This window comes from Lucilia cuprina, chromosome 5 (genome assembly GCF_022045245.1).
Source record: "Lucilia cuprina isolate Lc7/37 chromosome 5, ASM2204524v1, whole genome shotgun sequence".
Lineage (NCBI taxonomy): Eukaryota > Metazoa > Arthropoda > Insecta > Diptera > Calliphoridae > Lucilia > Lucilia cuprina.
The window spans coordinates 2,958,383-2,983,029 of record NC_060953.1 but is presented as its reverse complement, the minus strand read 5'-3'; the positions used below and the strand labels follow the sequence as shown (position 1 = coordinate 2,983,029).

Genomic DNA, 24,647 nt, shown 5'->3' with positions numbered 1-24,647 from the left:
ATAGTCTAGTCTATAGTCTAGTCTATAGTCTAGTCTATAGTCTAGTCTATAGTCTAGTATATAGTCTAGTATATAGTCTAGTCTATAGTCTAGTCTATAGTCTAGTCTTTAGTGTAGTTTAGTCTATAGTCTAGTCTATAGTCTAGTCTATAGTCTAGTCTATAGTCTAGTCTAAAGTCTACTCTATAGTCTAGTCTATAGTCTAGTCTATAGTCTAGTCTATGGTCTAGTCTATAGTCTAGTATATAGTCTAGTCTATAGTCTAGTCTATAATCTAGTATATGATCTAGTCTAGTCTTTGTCCTTAGTCTTATTATAGTCTAATTTTGATCTAGTTTTTAGTCTAGTTATTTCGAAAATGGAAATGCATTAAGGGTCTTACATACATATATAGCATTATAACAATCATACGTACTGTAGTGCGAAGTAAACAAAACCTCTTAAAAATTTCAACAAATTTAAATCAAATATTTAGAAAATAAAATGCTTTTGTAATAAAAACCTTTAGCGAAAAATATATTTTCCACTGCAAAAACAAAACACTTATTTGCCGCCAAACCCTGTTGAAGTAAATTTCGAAAAAAATGAACCAAATCAAGGCGTTAAAAATTATCTCACTTTTTTTTATAAGGCTCAACACTTTATTATCCATTTTAATTTCCGTTACAATTTTGTTGATATTAGATTTATTTTAACAGGGAAATTCGTATAATATCCTGCCTGCATTTATATGTATACATTTTTTCTCTCCCCCCTAAGCTAATTTATATATTGAAATAAATACTCAGTAAGGATTTAGTCTCTAGAACTGACACGTCTCCTTGGCCTCATAAATAAATTACAATTACAGTAATGAAGCACAAACAAACTGTTAAAGTAAGAAGTATTGTGCTTAACATACACTTATACATATAAAGGATCCAAATATTCAGCGATACATTTTGTTAGGTTTCTTTTAGAGGCATCAAACTTGTGTGTAATAAACGTCAAATATTTCATTTATTATGGCACGTGATTTCCCTGACTGTCTGCCATATAATAATAACAATAATAATAAGTATAATTTTCAAGACAAAATTATAATTTTTATTGTTTTGTTTGATTTTTTTTCTTTTCATGTCTATTTTTTGCTTTTCGAAATGCGGCATTTTTCAAAAAAAAACGTGACTTTTGGTTGAATGTTGTTTTGGCCAAAAACAGTGTCGTGTTTTACTCAATCTACGCACTTCTCAGCCATTTGAAGAAGTATTGGAAGATTTGGGTCAAGTACTGAAAATTAATGGCGCCAAGAAAATGTATACGGGCACAGGACAAGAGGTAAAGCAACAAAACTTTATATAATTACCGAAACAAATTAACAACAATTTATTTTTATTTCATTAACAAAATTATTCTATTTAGGTACGCAGTTTCTCCCAACTACGTAATGAATTTGCCGATGTGGATACTTTTTATTTGGCCACTGGTACTGCTCTTATTGCCGGCTCTCCTATAAGACGTTCTAGGTCTAGGCCCTCCGTAATGGCAGCCGCTCCTATTTTACCAACAGAAGATCTTCCAAAGGTTCCTTTACGTGGTGCTAGACCACGCAGTAAAAGTCGTCCTCGCATATTATATGCTCCTGAAAGTGAAATATTACGCACAAATGGTGAATACACCATGTTGGATATGATGAAAGAGGATCCCACCAAAGTGACTATAAGGGGTCTACGAAGAACATTCTATCCACCAGCACATCATGCACCAGCTGATAATACACCACCAGATAAGAAATTACAATTGCAATGGGTGTAAGTAAAATTAATTAATAAAAAAAAATATTTTTTTATATTAAAGAAAATTTTTAAAAATCGTTGGCTTATAATTTCTGAAACATTAAAGTGTTTTAAAAAGAATTTAATTTAAATTTTCAAAATCCCTTAAAAATTGTCGAAATTATAAAGAAATTTGTAAAATAAGTCCTAATTAATATCAATCATACGTATTGTAGGCCCTTTAAAGAAAATTTTAATAATCTCTAGAATTTGTCCGAAATTCTTAAAAAAAGTTATAAAATTGCAACTTTGTACACTATGTTATTAAACAAATCAAATTTTTCTTAAAATTTAAACATTTTACAAAAGAATATAAAAAATTAAAATTTTTTTTACAATTTTGAAAAAACTTTTTTGGACTAAAGTAAATTTTTGAAATTTATTAAAATATTTTTTCTAAAAGCCTAAAGTGTTACGAACACAAATCTTTTTAAATTTTCAAAATCCTTTAAAATTTAACAAAATTATGAGCAAAAATCTAAAATAAGTCATAATTAATATTAATCATACGTACTGTAGGTCGTTTTATTTTAAAATTCAAATATTTTTATTTTTTAAATTAAAATATTTTTATTTTAGTCATGGCTATCGCGGCATAGATGCACGTCGTAATTTATGGGTCTTACCCTCAGGTGAACTTTTGTATTATGTGGCCGCTGTGGCGGTTTTATTGGATCGTGATGAAGATGCCCAGCGTCATTATACCGGACATACAGAAGATATTATGTGGTAGGTGCAATAACTAATACCAACTGAAAATTGCTAAAAAAAAATATGTTAAAATCTTTTTGCTTTTATTTTTCAGCATGGACGTTCATCCTTCCCGTGAACTGGTGGCATCCGGCCAAAAAGCCGGACGAGATCGTAAATCGCAAGCTCATGTACGCATATGGAGTACAGAATCTTTGCAAACTTTATATGTTTTCGGAATGGGAGAATTAGATACGGGTGTTACAGCAGTAGCCTTTTCGCAATTAGTGAGTATACGAAAAACCCTTCATTCGATCCAAAAAGTTAAAGGAAAATTTCCATATTAAACAGAATGGAGGCAGTTATATTTTGGCAGTAGACAGTGGGCGTGAAAGTATACTCTCAGTATGGCAGTGGCAATGGGGTCATCTATTGGGCAAAGTAGCGGTAAGTTTAAGTCAAAAAAATTTAATTATAAATTTCCCTTAATTTCTGCATTATTTTTTTTCCCCTACTAGACCTTACAAGAGGGTCTTTCTGGTGCAGCCTTTCATCCTCTCGATGATAATCTTATAATTACTCATGGTCGTGGTCATTTGGCCTTTTGGCATCGTCGTAAAGATGGTTTCTTTGAACGCACCGATATTGTTAAGCAGCCTTCACGATCTCATGTCACTAGTGTACAATTTGAACCGGATGGTGATGTTATAACAGCGGACTCAGATGGTTTTATAACCATATACTCGGTGGACTCGGATGGTGCGTATTTTGTGCGCACCGAATTTGAGGCCCATACCAAGGGTATTGGCTGTCTGATAATGCTGGGCGAGGGCACTTTATTGTCGGGTGGTGAGAAGGATAGAAAAATAGCAGCCTGGGACTCTTTGCAGAATTATAAGAAAATAGCAGATACCAAGGTAGAATCAGTTGAAAACTGTTAATCGTCTCTGATTTAATATATCGCTTACCTTTTTAGCTACCCGAATCCGCTGGCGGAGTACGTACTATATATCCCCAACGACCTGGGCGCAATGATGGTAATATCTATGTGGGCACCACACGCAACAACATTTTGGAAGGTTCTCTCCAAAGACGTTTTACACAAGTTGTTTTTGGTCACGGCCGCCAGCTGTGGGGTTTGGCTGCCCATCCCGATGATGATTTATTCGCTACTGCGGGTCATGATAAACATATTGCTCTGTGGCGCAAGAGTAAACTTATATGGACCATACAGACAGGCTATGAATGTGTATCGTTGGCTTTTCATCCCTTTGGTACGGCCCTGGCTGCTGGCAGCACTGAGGGTCATTTGTTAGTCATTAATTGTGAGAATGGTGCGGTGATGCTGACGCTAAGAGTGTGTGGTTCGCCGATTAATTGTGTGGCCTTTAATCAGGGTGAGTGGAGTAAAGCTAAAGTAGAATAGACCAGACTAGACAACAGACTAAACTATAGACCGGATTATAGACTCGACTATAGACTAGGCTATAGACTAGACTGTATACTAGACGACAATATAACCTACAGTCCAGACTATAAGTCAAACTATATTATACACTAAAGACTAGTCTATAGCAATACCTAGAGACTAGACTGTTAACTAGACTACGTTCAATATCATAAACTGGAACCTCAACTACAGATTAATGACTCCTAACCGTTTTAAATCATTTCTAATTGTTTTTTCTTCTCCAGTTGGCGATATGATTGCCATGGGTTCCCAAAATGGCAGCATTTATTTATTCCGTGTTTCGCGCGATGGTTTCTCCTACAAAAAGGTCAACAAAATACGCGGTTCCCAACCACTTACCCACTTAGATTGGAGCATGGATGGCAATTTTGTACAGACAGTAACCATAGATTTTGATTTACTTTTCTGGGATGCCAAATCCCTTAGTCCCGAACGTAGTCCCATAGCGATGAAAGATGTCAAATGGTTGACAAGTAATTGTACGGTGGGCTTCCTAGTGGCCGGACAATGGAGCAATCGCTATTACAGCAATAGCAATACTATAATAGCTACCTGTAGTCGTTCGGCGGCACAAGATATGTTGGTCTCTGGCGATGCTGATGGTTATATAAGATTATTTAGGTATGAAGATGTTAAGGAGGCGTTAATGAAATTTATAATGTTGTATTTGTTTTTTTTTTCTATTTTAGATATCCTTGCATAAGTCCTCGTGCTGAATTTCACGAGGCCAAAGTCTATTCGGGCATGGTGGCCTGTGCACGTTTCTTGTTTGGCGATCAAACTATTGTTACTGTGGGTGGCACCGATGCCTCTTTAATGGTTTGGGATTTGGTTGAAGAATAGCTGAAATGGCCACCATGGCGTACAACTGTACAGTATGAGTCCCGCTATTCCGACTACTGGCGTCGTCGCACCTCCAAACAATCCTCCACCAATTTGGATAGTGATTCTTTGGAATACCAGTAGTAGCAATAGCCCGCCCCCCCAAAATAAGAAGAAAAACCTCGTATTGCATTTTTTATTTAAAAACAACTAAACAAGAGGCTTTTTTAAAAGTAATTTGAAATTTGAAGAAAAAAACAACTTCCAATTAAAAAAAAAAAAAACAAGAAACTATATTTTGAATAGAAAATTTTACAAAAAATGGTAAAAAGAAATTTAAAGAATTTTATGTTAAATATTGGTCTTCCTTTTTATTTTCTTACAAGTCAAAAAAGGCTTCCAAATTCTTTAGCTTTTTTCTTTAGTTATATTTACGTCTTTTCTTCTGATACTCTACTCCTCCTACTTTACAGACTATAAGCCACTGGTGGACTTAATCCTAACTTTATAAACTATCTTTAACATACTCAGTAATAATATTAAATACATTCTTTTTTTTTGAAATTTCATTTATACATTTTTCATTTTTCCCTTTCAGTTTTCGTTTCATTTGTTAAAACATATAAACCAATAAAAATTAACAAAATGTCCATTTTAACATAAAATTTCAATATAGATTTAAATAAAAACAAATTCCCATTAAAAATTGTAGTTGAAATATAACAACAAAAACACAAAGTGCACTTAAATCATTGAATCCTTACAAAAAATATAAAACTATTAATAAAAAACTATTAATAACTTTTAGCTTTAAGTAACAAATAAATGAACAAACAAAAAACCTGTTGGCATTGAAACAAAATATATATTTAAAAATTCCCCAAAATTAATTACAATTTAATAAAAATGAAATCAAAATAAATAAATAATTGTTGAAAATAATTACAAAGTGTTTTCTCTAAAAATCAGCTTTAAAACAGCTTTTAAATGTAAAAAACATGTGTTGTATACATATATATTCCCTTAAATAACTATATTTTGAACCATAAATCTAGTTTTGAATTTTATTTTTAAATTTTAACAGTTTTTAAATAGTACTAATAAAATTATAGTTCATTTAATAGGTAGTGCAGTCGTTTTTCACTGTCTTATCTCCCTTATAACGGTTTTATTAACATGTCTTATTTTGTAGCGTTGCCAGTGTTATTGTGAATTATATGTGATTTTTCAATTTGTTTTCTAATTTGAAGCACACTATTATCTGGCACTGCAAAAACGCCACATGTTTCATTCATATTAAACGGTAACAAAGTTCATTAAGCTGATAGTGCAGTCCAGCACCATTTAAACTGTATTATCTTCTTTAAAACTGTTTACACAAATTTTGCAACGTTGCCAGAATAAAAATTATAAAAATCAACAAATTTTTCCCACGAAAATTTATCTCCAAATAAAACATGAAATCGAAAATTTTCGGGATAAATCCCCACATTTGGTAACACTGATTGTGGGCTCTCTCCTGAAAATATATTTTAAACATGATATCTAATTAGAAATTTTACAAGAAAATTTTGCTGACAGCACTTTCTCATTTATTTGCAGTGAAATTTACAACTCCACTAAAAATTGCAACCCTATATAAATATTTTTGCATAAGTAGGGTATTTGGTTCAAAGAATTTAGGAAAATGTTAATAAAAATCGTAAGTTGTTAGAAAAAGTCAATATATTGATTGTTACAAATGCACTGATAAACCAATAATAATAATAAGAAAATCGGCCTAAAATCTAAGTATTTGCATTTTTAAGAGAATGTCGGCTTCGTAAGTAAAAATTAGAGACAGGTCAAAAAAAAATTAACAAATGTCAATAAATCTCTTTATTATAAATTAAAAAATGTTTGAAATTTTGCAAAATCGACTTTAACCAAAAACTCTATTCGAAATTTGACGATTCTGCATGCAAATCATCTGGCAACTATATCTGTATTTCTGCAAAGTCGCAGAATTTATTGTTTAGTTTTCTTCGTTCTCGTTCGCTTGATGCAGAAACTTGCGCCGTTCCTTCGGCTTCGGCCGACTAAGCCTAGCCGCCGAACAAAATGTCAAAGTCGTCGCCGCCGTAAATTTTTCAGCCAAATATGGCTTAAAAATTTCGCGATACTTTGTACAATTTACAAAACACTTTCGCTAAATTTATGGAATTTTACAATACAAAATTACATTGTTTTTATTTAAGCAAGTTTTCTTTTATCTAATAATAAGCCCCTCATTGAAATTTGGCCGTTGTAAAACTTTGCTCAACAACTATTGATATACAATTTGTATGTCTGGAAAACCATTGTAGTTAGAATCTTTTATCCATCCCTGCATAATTTCTCACAAAACGTTTGTGCTTGCTCTGTTTTTGTTGTTATAAACAATACATTTGCTTCCAAAATCCCACTTTCTCTGGGATTCCATTTTTATTTATAATCCTTAAAAATTTAAAAACTAAAAGTAATTGAATACTTAGCCGGCCTACAATCGATTTTAAGCCGTCGACGACATATTTAGTATTAGTCGACGACGTTATCAATATTTGTCGCACAGGGCTCTGGCTTGATGACAGAAAAAACCGAGTTTTTGGGGAAGAAAAATATATAAGAGAAGAAAAAAAAAGAACTGAAAAAAATTGTGCAAAAAAACACAAATAAAACATATACACGCTCATTTTGTCTGTGTTGTGCTTCATTCCTGTTTCAGTTTTTATCCGTGGAGGATGCCTTCTGCTTCAAATAATAACCAATCAAATACTAAACTAGTGAAACAAACCTCCGTGAATTCGGTTAATTCTGGAGGTGCAAGTGGAACTAGTGGTGGCGGTACTAAAGGTAGTAGCAAGAAAATAACGGAAAATATAACAAAATCCAACAATGCCACTACCAACAACAGCAACTCAACCACCAATAACAATGAGACATCATCATCATCCAGCATAAAAACGGCTAAAGAAAATACCAACAATGTGGTGGCCGCTGCTGCAGCGGCAAATAGCAAAAATTGGGAAACATCCTCGGCGGCTGGAAATGCTTCATCTACTACAGCTAATAAGGATGCTGGCAATGATGCCTTGAATCCCATGAAATTGACTTTTACCACAATTGAGCATAAAATACGCAATTTGGAAAAACGCAAGGTAAGTGAATGTGTGTGTGTGCAAATTGTAAACGTGAAAAAGTGAAGTTTTTTTTTACATTAAAGTTACAAAAACTAAAACTCAAGGTGATCTACAATTGTAAAAGAAATTTTTTACAATTGTGTAGTAAATCGGAAAATTTAAAAAGCATTTAAAGTTTTTTCAATTCCCCCTGGTAGGCCCTTTTAGTTAAATTAGCTACAAAAAAAGTAACTTGGGCTCATGGCGTCTAACCGGCATTTTTTGCCTTCATTTGAGAAGCTTTTATAAATTATAATAAATACAATTTTGGAAAAAATTTCAAGTTTTCAAAATTAGTCAAGGTTTTTATGTAAAATTTTCTTTAAAATTAGGACAAAGGATTTGATTTTTTTTTCTTTGTCCCATTTTTCCACCATTTTTTCATATATTGCGTTTTGTTGTAATTCGTAGTGCAGATTTTTTGTGTTTCTCATTTTTTGCGACGCCATGTTTAGTAAAAATTAGCAGAGCTGCCACACTGTGAAAAGTATAAGGTGGAGAAAAGGAAAACATGAAAAAGAATTAAACGATTATTTATGTTTTTATTTAGTTCTTTTATGTCTTATCAGATTATTTTATTTTTAAATATTAATTATGAGTAATTAATTATATTAAAGTGCTGCTGCTGCTATTCAACGTGATTCATTTTTTGCAATTGTTTATTCTGGGAAACCCTCTTGTTTGTTGCTTTGTTTGTATTTTTTCTCATTGACCTGATTTTTTGTTTTTGCATTTACAGTGTTAATTATTTTAGTACTTTTTTATTTTATGAAAAAATTAAGTAGAGTTGTATTTTTAACAAAATTCTTTTGATATTTTATAATTTGCAGACAAAATTGGAAGGTTATCGCGCCATACAGGCTTCTGGCAAAGAATTAAGCTCTGATCAAAAGGCTGCAGTGGCTAAATATGATGCTGTTATGGCTACTTTGGAATTTGCCCGGGATTTGGTTAAACAAATGCAGCAATTCACCAAAGATGCCGAAAAAGAGCAAAAGAAACAGGCTCGCAAGGTAAGTCAAAAAAATTGTTGCTAACAAAAGATCCTATTAAATAATTAAAATAATTTTTATAGGAGTTAATTGCCAAAGCCCAGGCTGAGACCATTAAAATACGTGAAGTCTTAATAATTCAAAATATTTTGTCCTGTTTCACCGATGAAGCGGTACGCAATGATTTCTTGTCCGGCGAGAATGGCGCTGCCAAATTGGAGCAAAGTGAAATGGAAATTATAGAAAAATTGTAAGGTGTTTTGTGTTTATAAAAATTATAGAAATATACTAACTAATGTTATTTTTAATAGCTGTTTCGATGTCCAAACCAGACGTCCAGAAACGTCAGAAGATGTCCCTTTTGCAACTTCAGCCCAAAAAGCCGCCGAAATCTTTTCCATGACCATAGATGCTCGCCCCAAACAGTATGGCGAGACCACCTATGAAAGTGTTAAGCGTATTTTCCATCGTATACAAGAATCTGACTATTTGGATAAAATCTATTTAACGGATGTACCAGAACCAGAGTTAAAAACTTTGGACGACGATTTGGAGCCAGAAGTAAACGTGAATAATGAGGAAGTAACTGAAATTATAACACAAGAACAGGATTTAAATGCTTTAGAAGAGGGTATGGATACCATGAATCTGGAGGGCGGTAATATGACTCAATCAGGTCATGAGGCACCCATAGTGGACAATGTTGGACTAATCCCTCAACAACAGCAAGGTTTTAATAAAGAACACTTGGATTTACAGCAGCAACAAGTGGCTTTGGCAAATATGCCTCCTCAGGCAGTCGCAGCCCCCATAATGAATGCCCCCATGGCACCACCAGCCACGGCAGTGCCCTCATTCCAACCGGCTGTAGCCACAGCACATTCGGGTAACACTACACCCGTACATGTGGCCATGTATCATGCCTCAATGGCACAGCCTACACCCCAACAACTACAACAAATGCCAAATGCAGCCGCATTAATGGGCGCGGTACCCACTAACGCTGCCGGCCAGTTGATGACAGGTTTAGCAAGTCAACAACAGACAGGAGTGACAGGCGTTAATGCTGCACAAGCTAATCAACAGCAGCGACAAATGCTTAACAGTCCTGCTGGCCAACCCTTAAACATGCATAATGCCAATCCCCAACAACAAGCTCCACCTCCGGGTCATTTCAATCCCACTCCCGTACATGCCGTAGAGCAGAATTTCTTTAAACATCCAACTAATCATCATCAACAGCAGCAACAGCCACCTCAACCGCAACAACAACCACAGCAGCAACAACAGTATTTGCAACAAATAAGACCATTGGCCGAAGTTATTGGTAGTGGTAACTTCTATTTCCTGCAGGACAGTGAACTAGACTCTCCCGATCTAAATAATCAAGGCGTACAAGGTGTTCCACAAAACACTATAGTGTTCGAACAGCAACAACAGCAGCCTCTGCAACAAAATAAAACTACGCAAAATTTATTAACGGAGCAACAACAAACCGCAAATACACCAAATCAGCAACAACAACAACAATTGCAACAGCAACTTAACCAGCAACTTCCTCCCACACAGCAAAACCAACAACAACAGCAAACTGCTACACAAACACCCATACAAACTCAAACATTCACAAATCAATCATTCCCACAAATGCCACCACCACAGCAGCAACAACAGGCTAACCCTAATGCTAATATCTTGCAAAGTCAAACTCCCAGTCCCTTATTCCAGCAGCAACAGCAACAAAAGGGCAACCAACAACAATTGTTTTCACCGGTACAAACACAACAACAACTGGCCACACCTCAGCAACAGCAGCAATTAATGGCTGAAGCTTTACAGCAACAGCAGCCTCCTAATTCTTTAATGATGATGAATCGTTTGGCTAATGCTAATGCTCCCTCTACACCCTTAATGCAACAACAGCAACAGGGACTTTTGCAACAGCAACAACAACAATTGACACCACAAAATCAAAATTTGGTGGGAAATATGCAGCAGCAACCACAACAGCAACAGCAATTACCAACTAATAACTCCACAGCAGATATGAGTCAAACTCCTAAAAATGCCGGGTTTCTATTTGAAAATCCCGTGGTAGCCGGTCTCAGTTATGAAAAACAAATGCAAAATAAACTCAATGCCGAAAAAGTATTGAATGCATTGCAAGAAGCCAATGCTAGTAACAACACTCATCATTTACACAAAAACGATTTGATAAATGAATGGGATGAATCGGTATTAAAGGCCTCGAGTGGCACTTCTGCAACAAACAATAGCCAACAGGATTTTAAAACCACAACTGTGGAAGCATCCACTAATAAATGGAGTGCCGAGGTAAATGCCAATTCGCCCATTACGGTGCAGCAAACACAAACGCGTAAAAATGAATGGACTGCCACGGCCAACAACAGCAGCAATAATGCCAACGTAAATAGCAATTCTGCGGATACCAGTGCGGGTGGTTATGTCAATGATAATCGCTCAGAAACGAATCACTGGCATTCACAGGATTCTGGCAGTTATGGCAGAGGTTCTTCGAGTGGCAATCGCGGCCAAGGTGGAGGTGCTAATTCGGGCGGTTATCAAAGACAACGCAATGATGACAGACGGGATGATAGACGTCCAGGAGGAGGCAGTGGTGGTTATAGGGGACGCTCTAATTATGGCTCAGGCAATCCACCACAAAACGGACAAACACGCGGCAGTGGTGGTGGAGGCGGCAATTCTAGTGGTATTTATTTCCGCAATAATGAAAATGCTACCAACAACTCTTACTACCAAAATGGCAGTGGTGGTGGAGGCGGCGGTGGCGCTGGCAGCAATGTGTATTCCAACAAGGATTCACGTTATGACTCGCGCAGCGGTGGAGGTGGCAATTATAGGGGCCCACGTGGCTCCGACAACAACTCTGCCAACTCCCGCAGCAATGGTCCACCACCACGTCACATGGGCAATCGTTCCACTGGCGGCGGTAACTCCAATGCAAACACAAACTCGAATTCTTATATGAACTCACGGCAGTCATCTAATCGTATGCCATTGGGTATAGAAAATAAAAATTAAAACTCCCCGGGAAAGAAAAACAAAACGGTAGAAACTCTCCCTTTAAGAATTAACAAATTAAAGACCCACACACACACACACACACATACAAAAAAATACATTACAAAGTATAAATTATGTAGAATTAAACTAAAAGGAGAATTTTTAATTATAAAAATTCATTATTATTTAGAGCAAACAACAAACAAACAAGTAGTGTAACCAAAAAACAAAAATATTTACGCGTCCCCTCCTACCCCTCCCTTTCACACAAAACTACTTACCAAAACCTGGTGTTTAAACAACCAGGAGTTTATAAAATTCTACTCTTAAAAAAAAGGAAACTTTACAAAGTAATCCTATTTCTTACATATACATACATATATATTGAAGCAGAAGGCAGAAAAACCTCTTTTATTTTTTTCAAACACTTGATTAATTAACAAAAAAAAAAAAAAAGAAACAACAACAATTTATGTATTTAATCTTTAAAAAGAACATATGAATAATTATTTAACTTTAAAGAATATTATTATTTAACATACAACAAAAACAAATGATATACTTATATATTTAAACAAAAAAACATACAAATATTTAAAATAAATACAATATACCTTTAAACAACAACCACAAGAAGAAAATAAATCATACAAACGTAAAAAAAATCAAGATGAATATGAATGTTTAAAGAGAGCAGCAGAGAAAGGAATGAAAAAAAAACATAAATATATTATTAATTAATTTCATTATAAAAGAAAATTACAGCAACAAAAAAAAAAGATAAAAGAAGATAAAAAACAAGGAAATATACTTATTTATGTTCATTTTATTAATATAATTTTTAATAAATTTAAAAAATCTACATAAAAAATTGAAAATTACAAAAAACAATACAGTAGTTTGTAATTTTGTTGAATGATTTATGGGTTAAAAACACATAGTTTTAATTAGAGCAAGAACTTACATTATATTAGACGTAGGAAGTTGTATGATAGCTTAAAGGAATCACAATATTCCATTTTATAAATGTGCCGATTTTTAGTGGAAAATTGTTAAAAACCTTTGAAATATTGAACAGAAACAAAAACATATTGTTAGACACAACTGGCAGCTGTTGGTTATGATGAAACAAAATTTGGAACCTTATAACTTCGCAACTATTAAGTGTATTGAGATGAAAGTTGTAGTAAATGAAAGTTTAGGAATTCAGCTATCAGTAGCTCATCTCATTTTATCAAAAAGTAAATACAAAGTTGTCTAAAATATGAATTACAAATTTACGCCCATTTTTTCTCCGCCAAGTGGGCGTGTCAACTTTTTGTTTCTCACAAAATGTTCCCCATTTCTTTCTTTATATAAATACCAAATTTCATCAAATTCTCTTGAAAAACAACACAGTTATACAACAAAATCTAAAAGTGTTTTTGGTCCCAACTGAATTTGTTTTGCTATGTTCGAACAAAGTTTGAAAGTTTATAACTCGAAAATGGTGTAAGGTATAGTTGAGAAAGTTATATCAAATGAAAGGTGGAAAGATGCATGCATTAATTTTTTGAAAAATACTCCAGTATGGTCATAAATAACATAAAACTTTCCACGCCCATTTCAACCCCAAAAAGTGGGCGTGGCAGTTTTCAGTTGTTAGTGTGGATACCTCAGATCCATCTTTATCTTCATACCAAATTTCATTCAATTATCTTTAAGGACGACCGAGTTATTAAGCAAAATCTAGAGGTCTCTTTCACCCACAAAAATTGAAAAACAAAAATGTCAATTTTTTTTGTAAAACACCAAGTCACCAGAACCTGGTAGTAGGTGGATTCCCGTACACTAATTTCTTTAACTTGATATAACTCGTTAACCACTTAACATATTTAAGTGAATGTTTCACCATGGGGTAGATTGGAAATTTGGCTACAAAATGGGCAACCTTTGGCCCGCCAGGTATTTGGCCATACCTGCTAAAAAGTGCAATTTATAGTAAACAGGGGTATATCTCAGTTCGTAATGGACGTAGGAGGTTATATGATAGCTTATAGGAATCGCAATATTCCATTTTATAAATTTGTGCGATTTTGCTCAAAAAATCTTAAAATATAGTTAAATTATTGAACAAATTCGAAAAAAGATTTGTGGACACATTTGCTACATTTTGGTATTGTTCAACTAAAGTTTTTAACGTTATATCTTGAGAACCCTTTGGTGTATTGCAATGAGAGTTACACCGAATGAAAGATAAGGATTTCAGCTATTAGATTAGTGCATTTGTTTTGTAAAAAGTATGTCGATATTGTTGAAAATTTAGATTGTGTGTTTACGCATTTTAAACACTTATATAGCACTTCTTAATGGACTTATGGAGTTGTATGACAGCTTATAGGAATCGTAATATCCCATTTTATTAATATGCCAAATTTTATTAAAAAATTTTTCAAATCCGTGGAAATATACAACAAAATCCAAAAAATATGTGCTGCAATATCTGATAGTTTTGGGTATTGTTCGTCCATAGTTCGCAACCTTATAATTCGGGAAATATTTAATATGTTAGAAAGAAAGTGCTATCAAATGAAAGGTAAGGATTTCAACTATTACACTGGCAAATTAAATTTCTCAGAAATTAAGTCAAAGTCGTTAAAAATAGCAAAAATACGTTTACGCCCATTTTCCCTTACTAGTGGGCGTGGCAAGTTTTAAATTTTCTTCAATATAATCAGCATTTATTTCTTAACCTATATACCAAATTTCATCAAATTCTCTTAAAGAACGACGCAGTTATACAGCAAAATCTAAAAGTGTTTCTGTTTTTGATATATACATGTTTTGCTATGTTCGAACAAAGTTTGAAAGTTTATAACTCGAAAATGGTGTGAGGTATTGTATAGAAAGTTGTATCAAATGAAAGGTCGAGATTTAGACTACAAGATGCATGCATTAATTTTTTGAAAAATAATCCAGTATGGTCATAAATAACATAAAACTTTCCACGCCCATTTTCGCCTCAAAAAGTGGGCGTGGCAGTTTCATTTATTTAGAGTGGATACCTCAGATCCATCTTTATCCACATACCAAATTTGATTCAATTATCTTTAAGGACAACCGAGTTATTAAGCAAAATCTAGAAGTCTCTTTCACCCACAAAAATTGAAAAACAAAAATGTCAATTTTTTTTTGTAAAACACCAAGTCACCAGAACCTGGTAGTAGGTGGATTCCCGTACACTAATTTCTTTAACTTGATATAACTCGGTAACCACTTAACATATTTAAGTGAATGTTTCACCATGGGGTAGATAAGAAATTTGACTACAAAATGGGCAACCTTTGGCCCGCCAGGTATTTGGCCATACCTGCTAAAAAGTGCAATTTATAGTAAACAGGGGTATATCTCGGTTCTTAATGGACGTAGGAGGTTATATGATAGCTTATAGGAATCGCAATATTCCATTTTATAAATATGTTAAATTTTATTCAAAAAATCTTAAAATATAGTTAAATTATTGAACAAATTCGAAAAAAGATTTGTGGACACATTTTCTACATTTTGGCATTGTTGAACTAAAGTTTTGAACGTTATATCTTGAGAACTCTTTGATGTATTGCAATGAGTGTTACACCAAATGAAAGGTAAGGATTTCAGCTGTTTGATTAGTGCATTTGTTTTGTAAAAAGTATGTCGAAATTGTTGAAAATTTCAACTGTGTGTTTACGCATTTTCAATAATTATATATCACTAATTAATGGACTTATGGTGTTGTATGATAGCTTATAGGAATCGTAATATCCCATTTTATTAATATGCCAAGTTTTATTTAAAAATTTTTTAAATCCGTGGAAATATTCAACAAAATCCAAAAAATATGTGCTGCAATATCTGATAGTTTTGGGTATTGTTCGTCCATAGTTCGCAACCTTATAATTCGGGAAATGTTTAATATGTTAGAAAGAAAGTGCTATCAAATGAAAGGTAAGGATTTAAACTATTACACTGGCAACATAAATTTCTCAAAAATTAAGTCAAAATTGTTAAAAATAGCAAAAATATGTTTACGCCCATTTTTCCTTACTAGTGGGCGTGGCAAGTTTTAAATTTTCTTCAATATAATCAGCATTTCTTTCTTAACCTACATACCTAATTTCATCAAATTCTCTTAAAGAACGACGCAGTTATACAACAAAATCTAAGTGTTTTTGATCCCAAATGAATTTGTTTTGCTATGTTCGAACAAAGTTTGAAAGTTTAGAACTCGAAAATGGTGTAAAGTATAGTTGAGAAAGTTATATCAAATGAAAGGTCAAGATTTATACTACAAGATGCATGCATTAATTTTTTGAAAAATACTCCAGTATGGCCATAAATAACATAAAACTTTCCACGCCCATTTCAACCCCAAAAAGTGGGCGTGGCAGTTTTCAGTTGTTAGTGTGGATACCTCAGATCCATCTTTATCTTCATACCAAATTTCATTCAATTATCTTTAAGGACAACCGAGTTATTAAGCAAAATCTAGAGGTCTCTTTCACCCACAAAAATTGAAAAACAAAAATGTCAATTTTTTTTGTAAAACACCAAGTCACCAGAACCTGGTAGTAGGTGGATTCCCGTACACTAATTTCTTTAACTTGATATAACTCGGTAACCACTTAACATATTGAAGTGAATGTTTCACCATGGGGTAGATTGGAAATTTGGCTACAAAATGGGCAACCTTTGGACCGCCAGGTATTTGGCCATACCTGCTAAAAAGTGCAATTTATAGTAAACAATGGTATATCTCAGTTCGTAATTGACGTAGGATATTATATTATAGCTTATAGGAATCGCCATATTCCATTTTATAAATGTGTCAAGTTTTATTAGCAAAATTCTAAAAAAATCGTCGAAAAATCGAACAAAATCGAAAAACTATTTGCACACATCTTTAGCTGTTTTTGGTGTTGTTTGATTAAATTTTGGAACGTTATAACTCAACAACCCTTTAGTGTATTGAGGTGATAGTTATATCAAATGAAAGGTTACAAATTTAATTATTAGTTCAGCAATCTTTGGCCCGCCAGAAATTTCAATAAAATAGCTAAATAGAAGAATTTTTATGTTTGACACAAATTTTGAACTTTATTACTCGGGAAATTCCATATCAAATAAAAGGTAAAGATTTTAGCAATTAGATCGATAATATTGTTTTGTTAGATATCATTTATTTTTGAATTTTTATTTAGTTTTCCGTTATGTTTTATTTAGGTTTTATTTAAATTTTGTATGTATCTTTTTTTAACTTAAAATCTTTAATTAATGTATGTAAATAATACTAGTTTTTGTCAATAAAAATAACAATTGTCTAGGATTTTTTTATGGTTTATTTACAGCAATTGGTGATACTTATTCTTGTCATGCAAACTGCCAGAGGTTGTTCTTTAGAAACAGTTTTGTAGTAATATTATCTATTAAAGAAAAACGAATATGAATTTTTAAAGAAAGTTTATATCTTTTTATGTGAATTTAATAAAAAAAATTAATAACATACTTACTGTTTTCAATTACTTCTCTTTTTCTTTCACTTTGTGTCCTTGAGTATCAGCACATAAGAACCACAAGCCTAAGACTATAAAAGTGGATCCGAGTATGGAATAAAAGCTAAAGTGTTCCTTAAAAACCAAAGAACCTAAAATGAACTTGAAATATTCACTAGTTTTAACAATTTACTCACGAAATCTAGAAAAGTCAAAATTCTTAACTATATATCAGACTACTATAGTACAATCTTAAATTCGGATATACATATTATTTGTTAATTTATTAAAACTTACTGATACTATGTAATTACTGGCTGCTGTTAAAACAGTCGCTGTCAAGGTTTGTTCCGTAAGTTGGAGAGCTTTCAAAAAGTAACGCCAATTCAATAGATTACTAAAAACCATTAAAACTAAAGGCACAGCTTGATATACAGCAAATTCTAAGAGAAAAATACAAATATTTAAAATTAAATTAACAACGGTGGCATGTCATAATGTCCAATGTCATAATGTCCATGGACATTATGACACACCAAAAAATGACATAACGTCCATGGACATTATGTCACTTTTTTAAAATGTCATAATGTCCATGGACATTGTGACATTTTGAAATCAGAAATGTATTGGAAAATTTGTTTAAAATTAAAGATAGGGACGCTCTTATCCCGAAAAGAATTGCTCCTAAATTTGGTAATTGTTACATTTTGGACTCCTATTAAAAAGTGTCCTGGATAGCCGGCCTTCGGCCGGGCGCAGGGGTTTCAAACTCTGGGGTATTTCGAACACCCGCTTCGCTAAATTAAGCCTTTTTTGATAAATGGACTCTTTGAAATCCATGGACTTTATGTCCCATTGCTCATGGACATTGTAACACTTTTGAAATTGTCATAACGTCCATGGACATTATGACTCAATTTAGTGCGTCATAACGTCTGTGGACATTATGACATTGGACATTATGACACGCCACCATTAACAACAAATACAAACTGTCAACAATCTTATTTACAAAAAAGCCAAAAAGCATGTTTTTTTCTACTTTAATAATAATTTGCTTAACAGGTTGTAGCAATATTACCAAAAAAATAATAAAAATTTTATAAAATTTCTAACATACCTGCGTAAATTTGCCAGGACTTAGCTATAATGGGCTGGTCCTGCCCAAAAACACTGTTATCTTTAAGTAAACTGGGTAATTTGCCAAAGAAACTGCCACCGACTGCACACAAGCCGGCCAGAAAACAAAAACGATATTTTTCCAACGAGTTCATACTATTATAAGATTTATATGAGTGTAAAAACGTTCTTTATAAAATAAACTTAAACATTTTACTTTAATTTATTAAAAAATTCACATTTAAAGCAGAAAAATTAAAAAATCACTATTTATCACAAATTTCTGTGGTTTTAGGTGTTTTTGTAATGTAAACAAACGCCAGCTGCTTTTTGTTTCCTTAATGATAGTTGGCAACTTAGTAAGCAGCATTGTATTTAAAGGTAGTGTTTGTTAGTAAACCGTTATGTTTGTACTATTTCTGTTTTTAAATTAGTAATTAAGCAGAATTTACTTGCAAATTAAGGTTAATATTTTTAAAAATAAAAGTGTTATACATAAAATTTTCTGCTATAAAAACTGTTATACTGAAAATTTTTTTCGGGGAAATTTTGATATACGCGTAATTATTTTGAAGAAAACTTTTTTACATAAAATTTTTCGTTTACTGTTATAAATTGAGCATTTTTTGAAAAACTGTTATACAAACAATATTTTTGAATAAAACTTTCAACTTAAAATATAAAAAAAAAGTTTAAGATGTGTTTAAAAAAACTGTTATATTTTTATACAATCAGCCGTTATAAAAAATATTTTAAATTTTTACTTGGTAAAACAAAAACTATTAAAATATTTATTAAGTTTTTGTTTTATATTTACAAACCTTTTTAATAAAAATTAAACAAAAATTATTTTTTTAATATTTTGTAAAATGTTTTTTGTTTTTTGCTATATTTTATATATAATATTTCCATTTCTCCTTGATTTTGCATAATATTACAATTTTATATATAATATTGATTTTCTTTATTGATTTTAATTAACAATTGTTTTTTTATGATTTTCATTTAGTTTTATTAAATTATTTTTTGAATAATATTTTAAAAATGTTATTAATAATGAATGTAGTTTTATTTTATTTTTTTCATAATAGACTTATAGTTTTGATTTGATTTAGAGTTTTTTTTTTTAAATTTTTTTGTTATTATCTAAAGTATTTTTTTACTATTTTTATTAAATAACAGAAAACATGGTTTTCTTTATTTATTTTTTTAACTAAAATTAGTTAATTTTTAATGTTAAATGCTAAATACTAAATAAACATATAATGTTATAAACTAAACAAATAATTATTAATAATAAAGGAGAGCATACAAATGGTTTTAAATATAATACATTTTTTTAAATTAAAAATAATATTTATAATTTTTTTTTTTAGGTTATAAGAAAGTTTTTCTTTAGGAATTAAAGGCCACATTTTTAAAAGGAAATTAGTTTTAAACCCTTCTTTTTACTCTTTATAGAGTTTAAGGATTTTAATTATAATTTTTAATTTTCTTTAATATATAAACACAAAATTTACAGTTTATTTTTTTTAAATACTTACAAAAATAATAAAACAATATTTAAGTTTTTTTTTATGGTGTTAATAATAATACTTTGTTATACATTTATTAACAATTAAAGAAAAAATACTTGGCTTGTAAGGTTTTTTTTATTTTTATATAAAAAAGATATTGCTCTACTTTTAAATTTTATTTGCTGTTGATTTGTATTTTACTTTTTTATGGATTTTTTTATTTTTTTTAATTAAAAACAACTTTAAGTTGTTTTTTTTTCAAAAAATAATAATTTTTACATGTATGATAAGTTTTTGGGGACTTTTAGCAAAACAGTTCAAAATAACTTTAAAAAATTTATTTTAAAGGATTTTTCTATTGCAAACATTTCAGTTTTAATTAGGAAAACTTTTTTTTAATTTTTTTCCAAAATAAACTAAACTTTTCTTGAAGAAAGCTGACTTTATTTCTCTGTAAAGCCGTGACTTTTTCAAAAGAAAACTTCTCTGTAAAACAGTGACATTTTTTATAGAAAATTTCTCTGTAAAACAGTTACTTTTTCAAAAGAAAATTTCTTTGTAAAACCGTGACATTTTCTATAGAAAATTTCTCTTTAAAACAGTTACATTTTTTATAGAAAATTTCTTTTGTAAAAACAGTGACATTTTCCTTAGAAAATTTCTTTTTTAAACCGTGACATTTTTATAGAAAATTTCTTTGTAAAACAGTGAAAATTTCTATAGAAAATTTCTTTGTAAAACAGTGACATTTTCCTTAGAAAATTTCTTTGTAAAACAGTGACATTTTCTATAGAAAATTTCTTTGTAAAACAGTGACATTTTCTATAGAAAATTTCTTCGTAAAACAGTGACATTTTCTATAGATAATTTCTTTGTAAAACAGTGACATTTTCTATAGAAAATTTCTCCGTGAAACTGTCATATTTTATAGAAAATTTCTTTGTAAAACAGCGACTTATTTTAAAGAAAATTTCTCTGTGAAGAAGTGAGATTTTCTATAAAAAATTTATAAATTCTCTCTAGTTTACTTCAATTAAGTTAATTTATAGAAAATTTCCTAATTTTTAATTAAATTTTATAAGTTTTCCAAATATTTGTAACAGTAAATCCTTTTTTATTTAAAAAATAACAACCATAACCTAAATTAGTATAATTTATTCCTTTTTTTAACATCTGTGCTGTTAATAACATATACTAAATAGTTGGCAACTTTATTTAGTGTGAAAAACTAATTGTAAATAAACGCCATGATTGGCCATGATGTTTGTGTTTATATAATTAGTTGGCAACATTAATGTTTATGTTTTTACTCTTGTTGCTTTTGAAGTCAAAGTGGCAACTTTGTAGAGAATAAATGTAAACAAACAAAAACGTTTGTTTTTAAGTGTCTTTACTAAGTTGTCAACCGGTTAAGGTTTAAGGTGTCTGGCTTGGATTAAAATAAGCTAGCTAGTTGCAAAGGTTTGTTATTTAAAGAAATTTAAGGATTTTTTTTAAATAAAATTAAGAAAATTAACTAAAATTGGGAAACTAAAGAACAAAGACAATAATTTACTTAAAAAAATTTAAACATAAGAAGGGTTTCTTTATAATTATAAATAAAATCCCCCATTTTTTTAGGTAAATAAATATAAATTTAATTAAAGGCAATAATTACTTAATTTCAGTTGTCTGTGGGTTTGTGGTTAGAGTGTCAGTGTTTTAGCTTTGTTGTGTGTATGTTAGTTTTGGTAAGAATTGTGACAGAAAAAAATTGTTAGTTTACTTTAAACAAATAATTTGTTTTTGGTTTATTTCTTACTTATTTTCTAAAAAGTATAAGCAAAAGGGGTTAAAGAAATATATTATATTTTTTCTAAAGCATACTTTTCAACACTCTTTAGAAAGTATTTGAAAATTAGAATGAGAAAAAACGGCAAATTCTATAATAAAGCCTTAATAACTTTGATGTTATACTTTTTAATTAAAATTTTATAGAAGAAATATAATTATAATAAATTTAAAAAACAAAAACTTGCCCAAGATTTGTGGTTGCTGTAAAGCTTTTAAACATTATAGTTTTTGCCTAAATAAAAGGACTCTTAACATTTTTTTCAGTTTGCTAGAAAACCATATGAATTTAATTACCATGAAATAATTTTGTGTTATTTTATATAATAAAAAGCAACAAATTTGTTAATAATTTAACATGTTGTTTGTTTAAGGGAAATTAAAAACACTATAAAAACCAAGAAATTAATAAAAAACTTAAACTTTTTAAAACTGTTTTGTTTTAAATATAGTTTCCTGTTAATTATTGTCCTATTATTTGTTTGTTTTCCCTTTCCTTTCTCTAGTATTTAGAATTTTTTTAATAATAACTTTAACATTTTTTCTACAAATTATTGAAATTTAAGTTGTTGTTGTGGAAAAGTCAAAAAACTTTTTCTTTACATTAACATTCTATTAAACCTATTTTACATTAAGAACTTTTCAACCAAAAAAAGCCCATTAAAAAGGGCTTTAATTAAAACATTAAGAGAACATGACACTTTTACCAAAAAAACAAGATAAATTACTTAAGAAACAAAGGACCTCTATATTCCCTCCAAAGAAAGAAAACATATTTTTTAAATAAGTAAAATTTCTCTGTAAAATGGAGATATTTTCTATAGAAAATTTTTCTCCATAAAACATTTAAGCTTTAACTTTTTTCTTGCATAATAAGAGATAAAATTAAAGCCTATTTTTAGGTACATTAGACAAGAATATGTCTGAATGCTTTTTTTCTTGTGATTTCTTATCAATCAGCAAAATTTATGTTACAATAATGACATTCAAGAGTATTATGTAAATTAATAGGGACAATTTTATCTATGTTTGTATGTTTGCCTATATGTTTTTGCTGTGTTGTGTTTAAGCTTATGCTAATTTTACTCCCTGCCTGATATGCTGCACGTTTTAACAGTTTGCTGCTGTGTTGTTTTTATTGAAACAAAAAGTCAAGTGGTTGTTTGGTATGCAGCATACTTTTTAGGCGAGGTGGTGGGGGTTTGTGGTAGGTGTCAGATGTCATGGTATTTAAATTCAGTTTTAAAGGCATTTTAACTAATGTGCACAGCTATTTGGTATTCATGTCTACAAGTTTTTTTCTCAAATATTTTTCTTGTTTTGAAATTTGTTTAAAACTTCTTTTATAAGAAAAGTTGTTGAGTTGAAGTGTGCCAGTTTAAATGCAATTTATAAGAGGTTAAATACATATAATACTTAATACTATATAGTTATGTATATACAAATGATTTGTTAAGCAAAAAACAAAAAAAAAAAGTTTAAAGAAAGAAATCAGTATTAATTACAGCAAAGTTGTTGTAGTCTTAAGCGTGATATATCAACACTAATTAAAATGTTGTTTTACTTAGGCAATGAAATAAAGAGGTCATTTAAAAAAGAGTGTTATTCATTTTTTTAAGGAAGACTGTTAAGCCTTAAAGTAGGCTTTAAAAGCTAAAGATTTATTAGTTGTTATGTGTGTGTTTTCTTTAACATAATTTAATTTAAATAAAAAAAACTAGTTTAAGTACTTTTGTGTTTTGCTGTTTTTTAAAGTATGTCTGTTGACAAGTGTTTTTCTTTCTTTGCTTTTCTAAAAAGTCCTTAAAGTATGCTTTATTATAAAAGTTTTTTCTTTAACTTTATTAGCTTTAAAGCAAACTATAAATTATATTTCTTTCCCTTGACTTTTATAGTTTGTTTTTAGTTTTTGGTGTTTTTTTATTTAAAGGAAATTCTAAAAACAAAAACTCTTTATACCCTGTTTTTAACGTGTTTTTTTCTTTGTTTAGTTTCTAGTTGTTATAAAAAAAACTCGTTATATCTTGTCATTAAACACATAATTTATGTTTAATCCTTTACGAGAAAAACATCACAAATACAAAACTTTTAAATCAACTAGAGAAAGTTTTTTTTTCTAAGACTATAGCACAGACTTTAGTCCTGACTAAAGTTTCTTATAGAAAACAATAAGTATTGTCTGTACTATAAAGCAGACTATATAACGGACCATTAAATAGACTAAAGAATTATCTACAAATCAGGCTATGTACTAGACTATAATCATGACAATAGACTAGACTGTAGTCCAGACTATATATATTGTAATACAGTATATATATGAACTATATTTTAGACCATACATATAATTTAGTTCTGACTATAGAACAGACTTTAGTTGACTATAGACTAGAATGTAGTCCAAGCTATATTCAGACTATAAACATGACTATAGTACAGACTGAAGACTAGACTTTAGATAAGACGACAGTCCAGACTACAGCAAGACTAAAGACTATATACAAAGCTACAGTCCAGACAATAGTTTATGTCTAGTCTGTAGTCTAGTCTATAGTCTAGTCTATAGTCCAGTCTATAGTCTAGTCTATAGTCTAGTCTATAGTCTAGTCTATAGTCTAGTCTATAGTCTAGTCTATA

General features: G+C 30.8%; 3 protein-coding genes across 4 annotated transcripts; 2 read left to right on the top strand and 1 right to left on the bottom strand.

Annotated features, from left to right (window-relative positions):
- Window positions 1-1,173: 1,173 nt before the first annotated feature.
- On the top strand, window positions 1,174-5,064 carry LOC111683593 (echinoderm microtubule-associated protein-like CG42247). Its single transcript, XM_046951820.1, has 9 exons — window positions 1,174-1,317; window positions 1,402-1,790; window positions 2,394-2,543; window positions 2,620-2,791; window positions 2,856-2,951; window positions 3,023-3,421; window positions 3,481-3,901; window positions 4,200-4,596; window positions 4,665-5,064. The coding sequence occupies exons 1-9, from the start codon at window positions 1,294-1,296 to the stop codon at window positions 4,816-4,818; spliced, it is 2,202 nt and encodes a 733-aa protein (XP_046807776.1). The 5' UTR covers window positions 1,174-1,293; the 3' UTR covers window positions 4,819-5,064.
- Window positions 5,065-7,407: 2,343 nt separating this feature from the next.
- Window positions 7,408-12,135, top strand: LOC111683589 (caprin homolog). The gene is made up of 4 exons (XM_023445682.2): window positions 7,408-7,973; window positions 8,825-9,007; window positions 9,070-9,236; window positions 9,298-12,135. The coding sequence occupies exons 1-4, from the start codon at window positions 7,557-7,559 to the stop codon at window positions 12,047-12,049; spliced, it is 3,519 nt and encodes a 1,172-aa protein (XP_023301450.2). The 5' UTR covers window positions 7,408-7,556; the 3' UTR covers window positions 12,050-12,135.
- A 4,978-nt stretch (window positions 12,136-17,113) lies between these two features.
- Window positions 17,114-19,139, bottom strand: LOC111683596. Of its 2 annotated transcripts, XM_023445690.2 has the most exons (4): window positions 18,665-19,107; window positions 17,839-17,984; window positions 17,560-17,703; window positions 17,114-17,472 (listed from the first exon to the last, which is right to left on the bottom strand). In XM_023445690.2, exons 1-3 carry the CDS (start codon window positions 18,816-18,818, stop codon window positions 17,569-17,571), a joined length of 435 nt encoding a protein of 144 aa, XP_023301458.2. In that variant the 5' UTR covers window positions 18,819-19,107; the 3' UTR covers window positions 17,114-17,472; window positions 17,560-17,568. The 2 variants fall into 2 exon arrangements, with proteins under 2 accessions (XP_023301458.2, XP_046807145.1); XM_046951189.1 differs by lacking the exon at window positions 17,114-17,472 and having other exon boundaries at window positions 17,564-17,693; window positions 18,665-19,139.
- Between the last annotated feature and the right edge of the window lie 5,508 nt (window positions 19,140-24,647).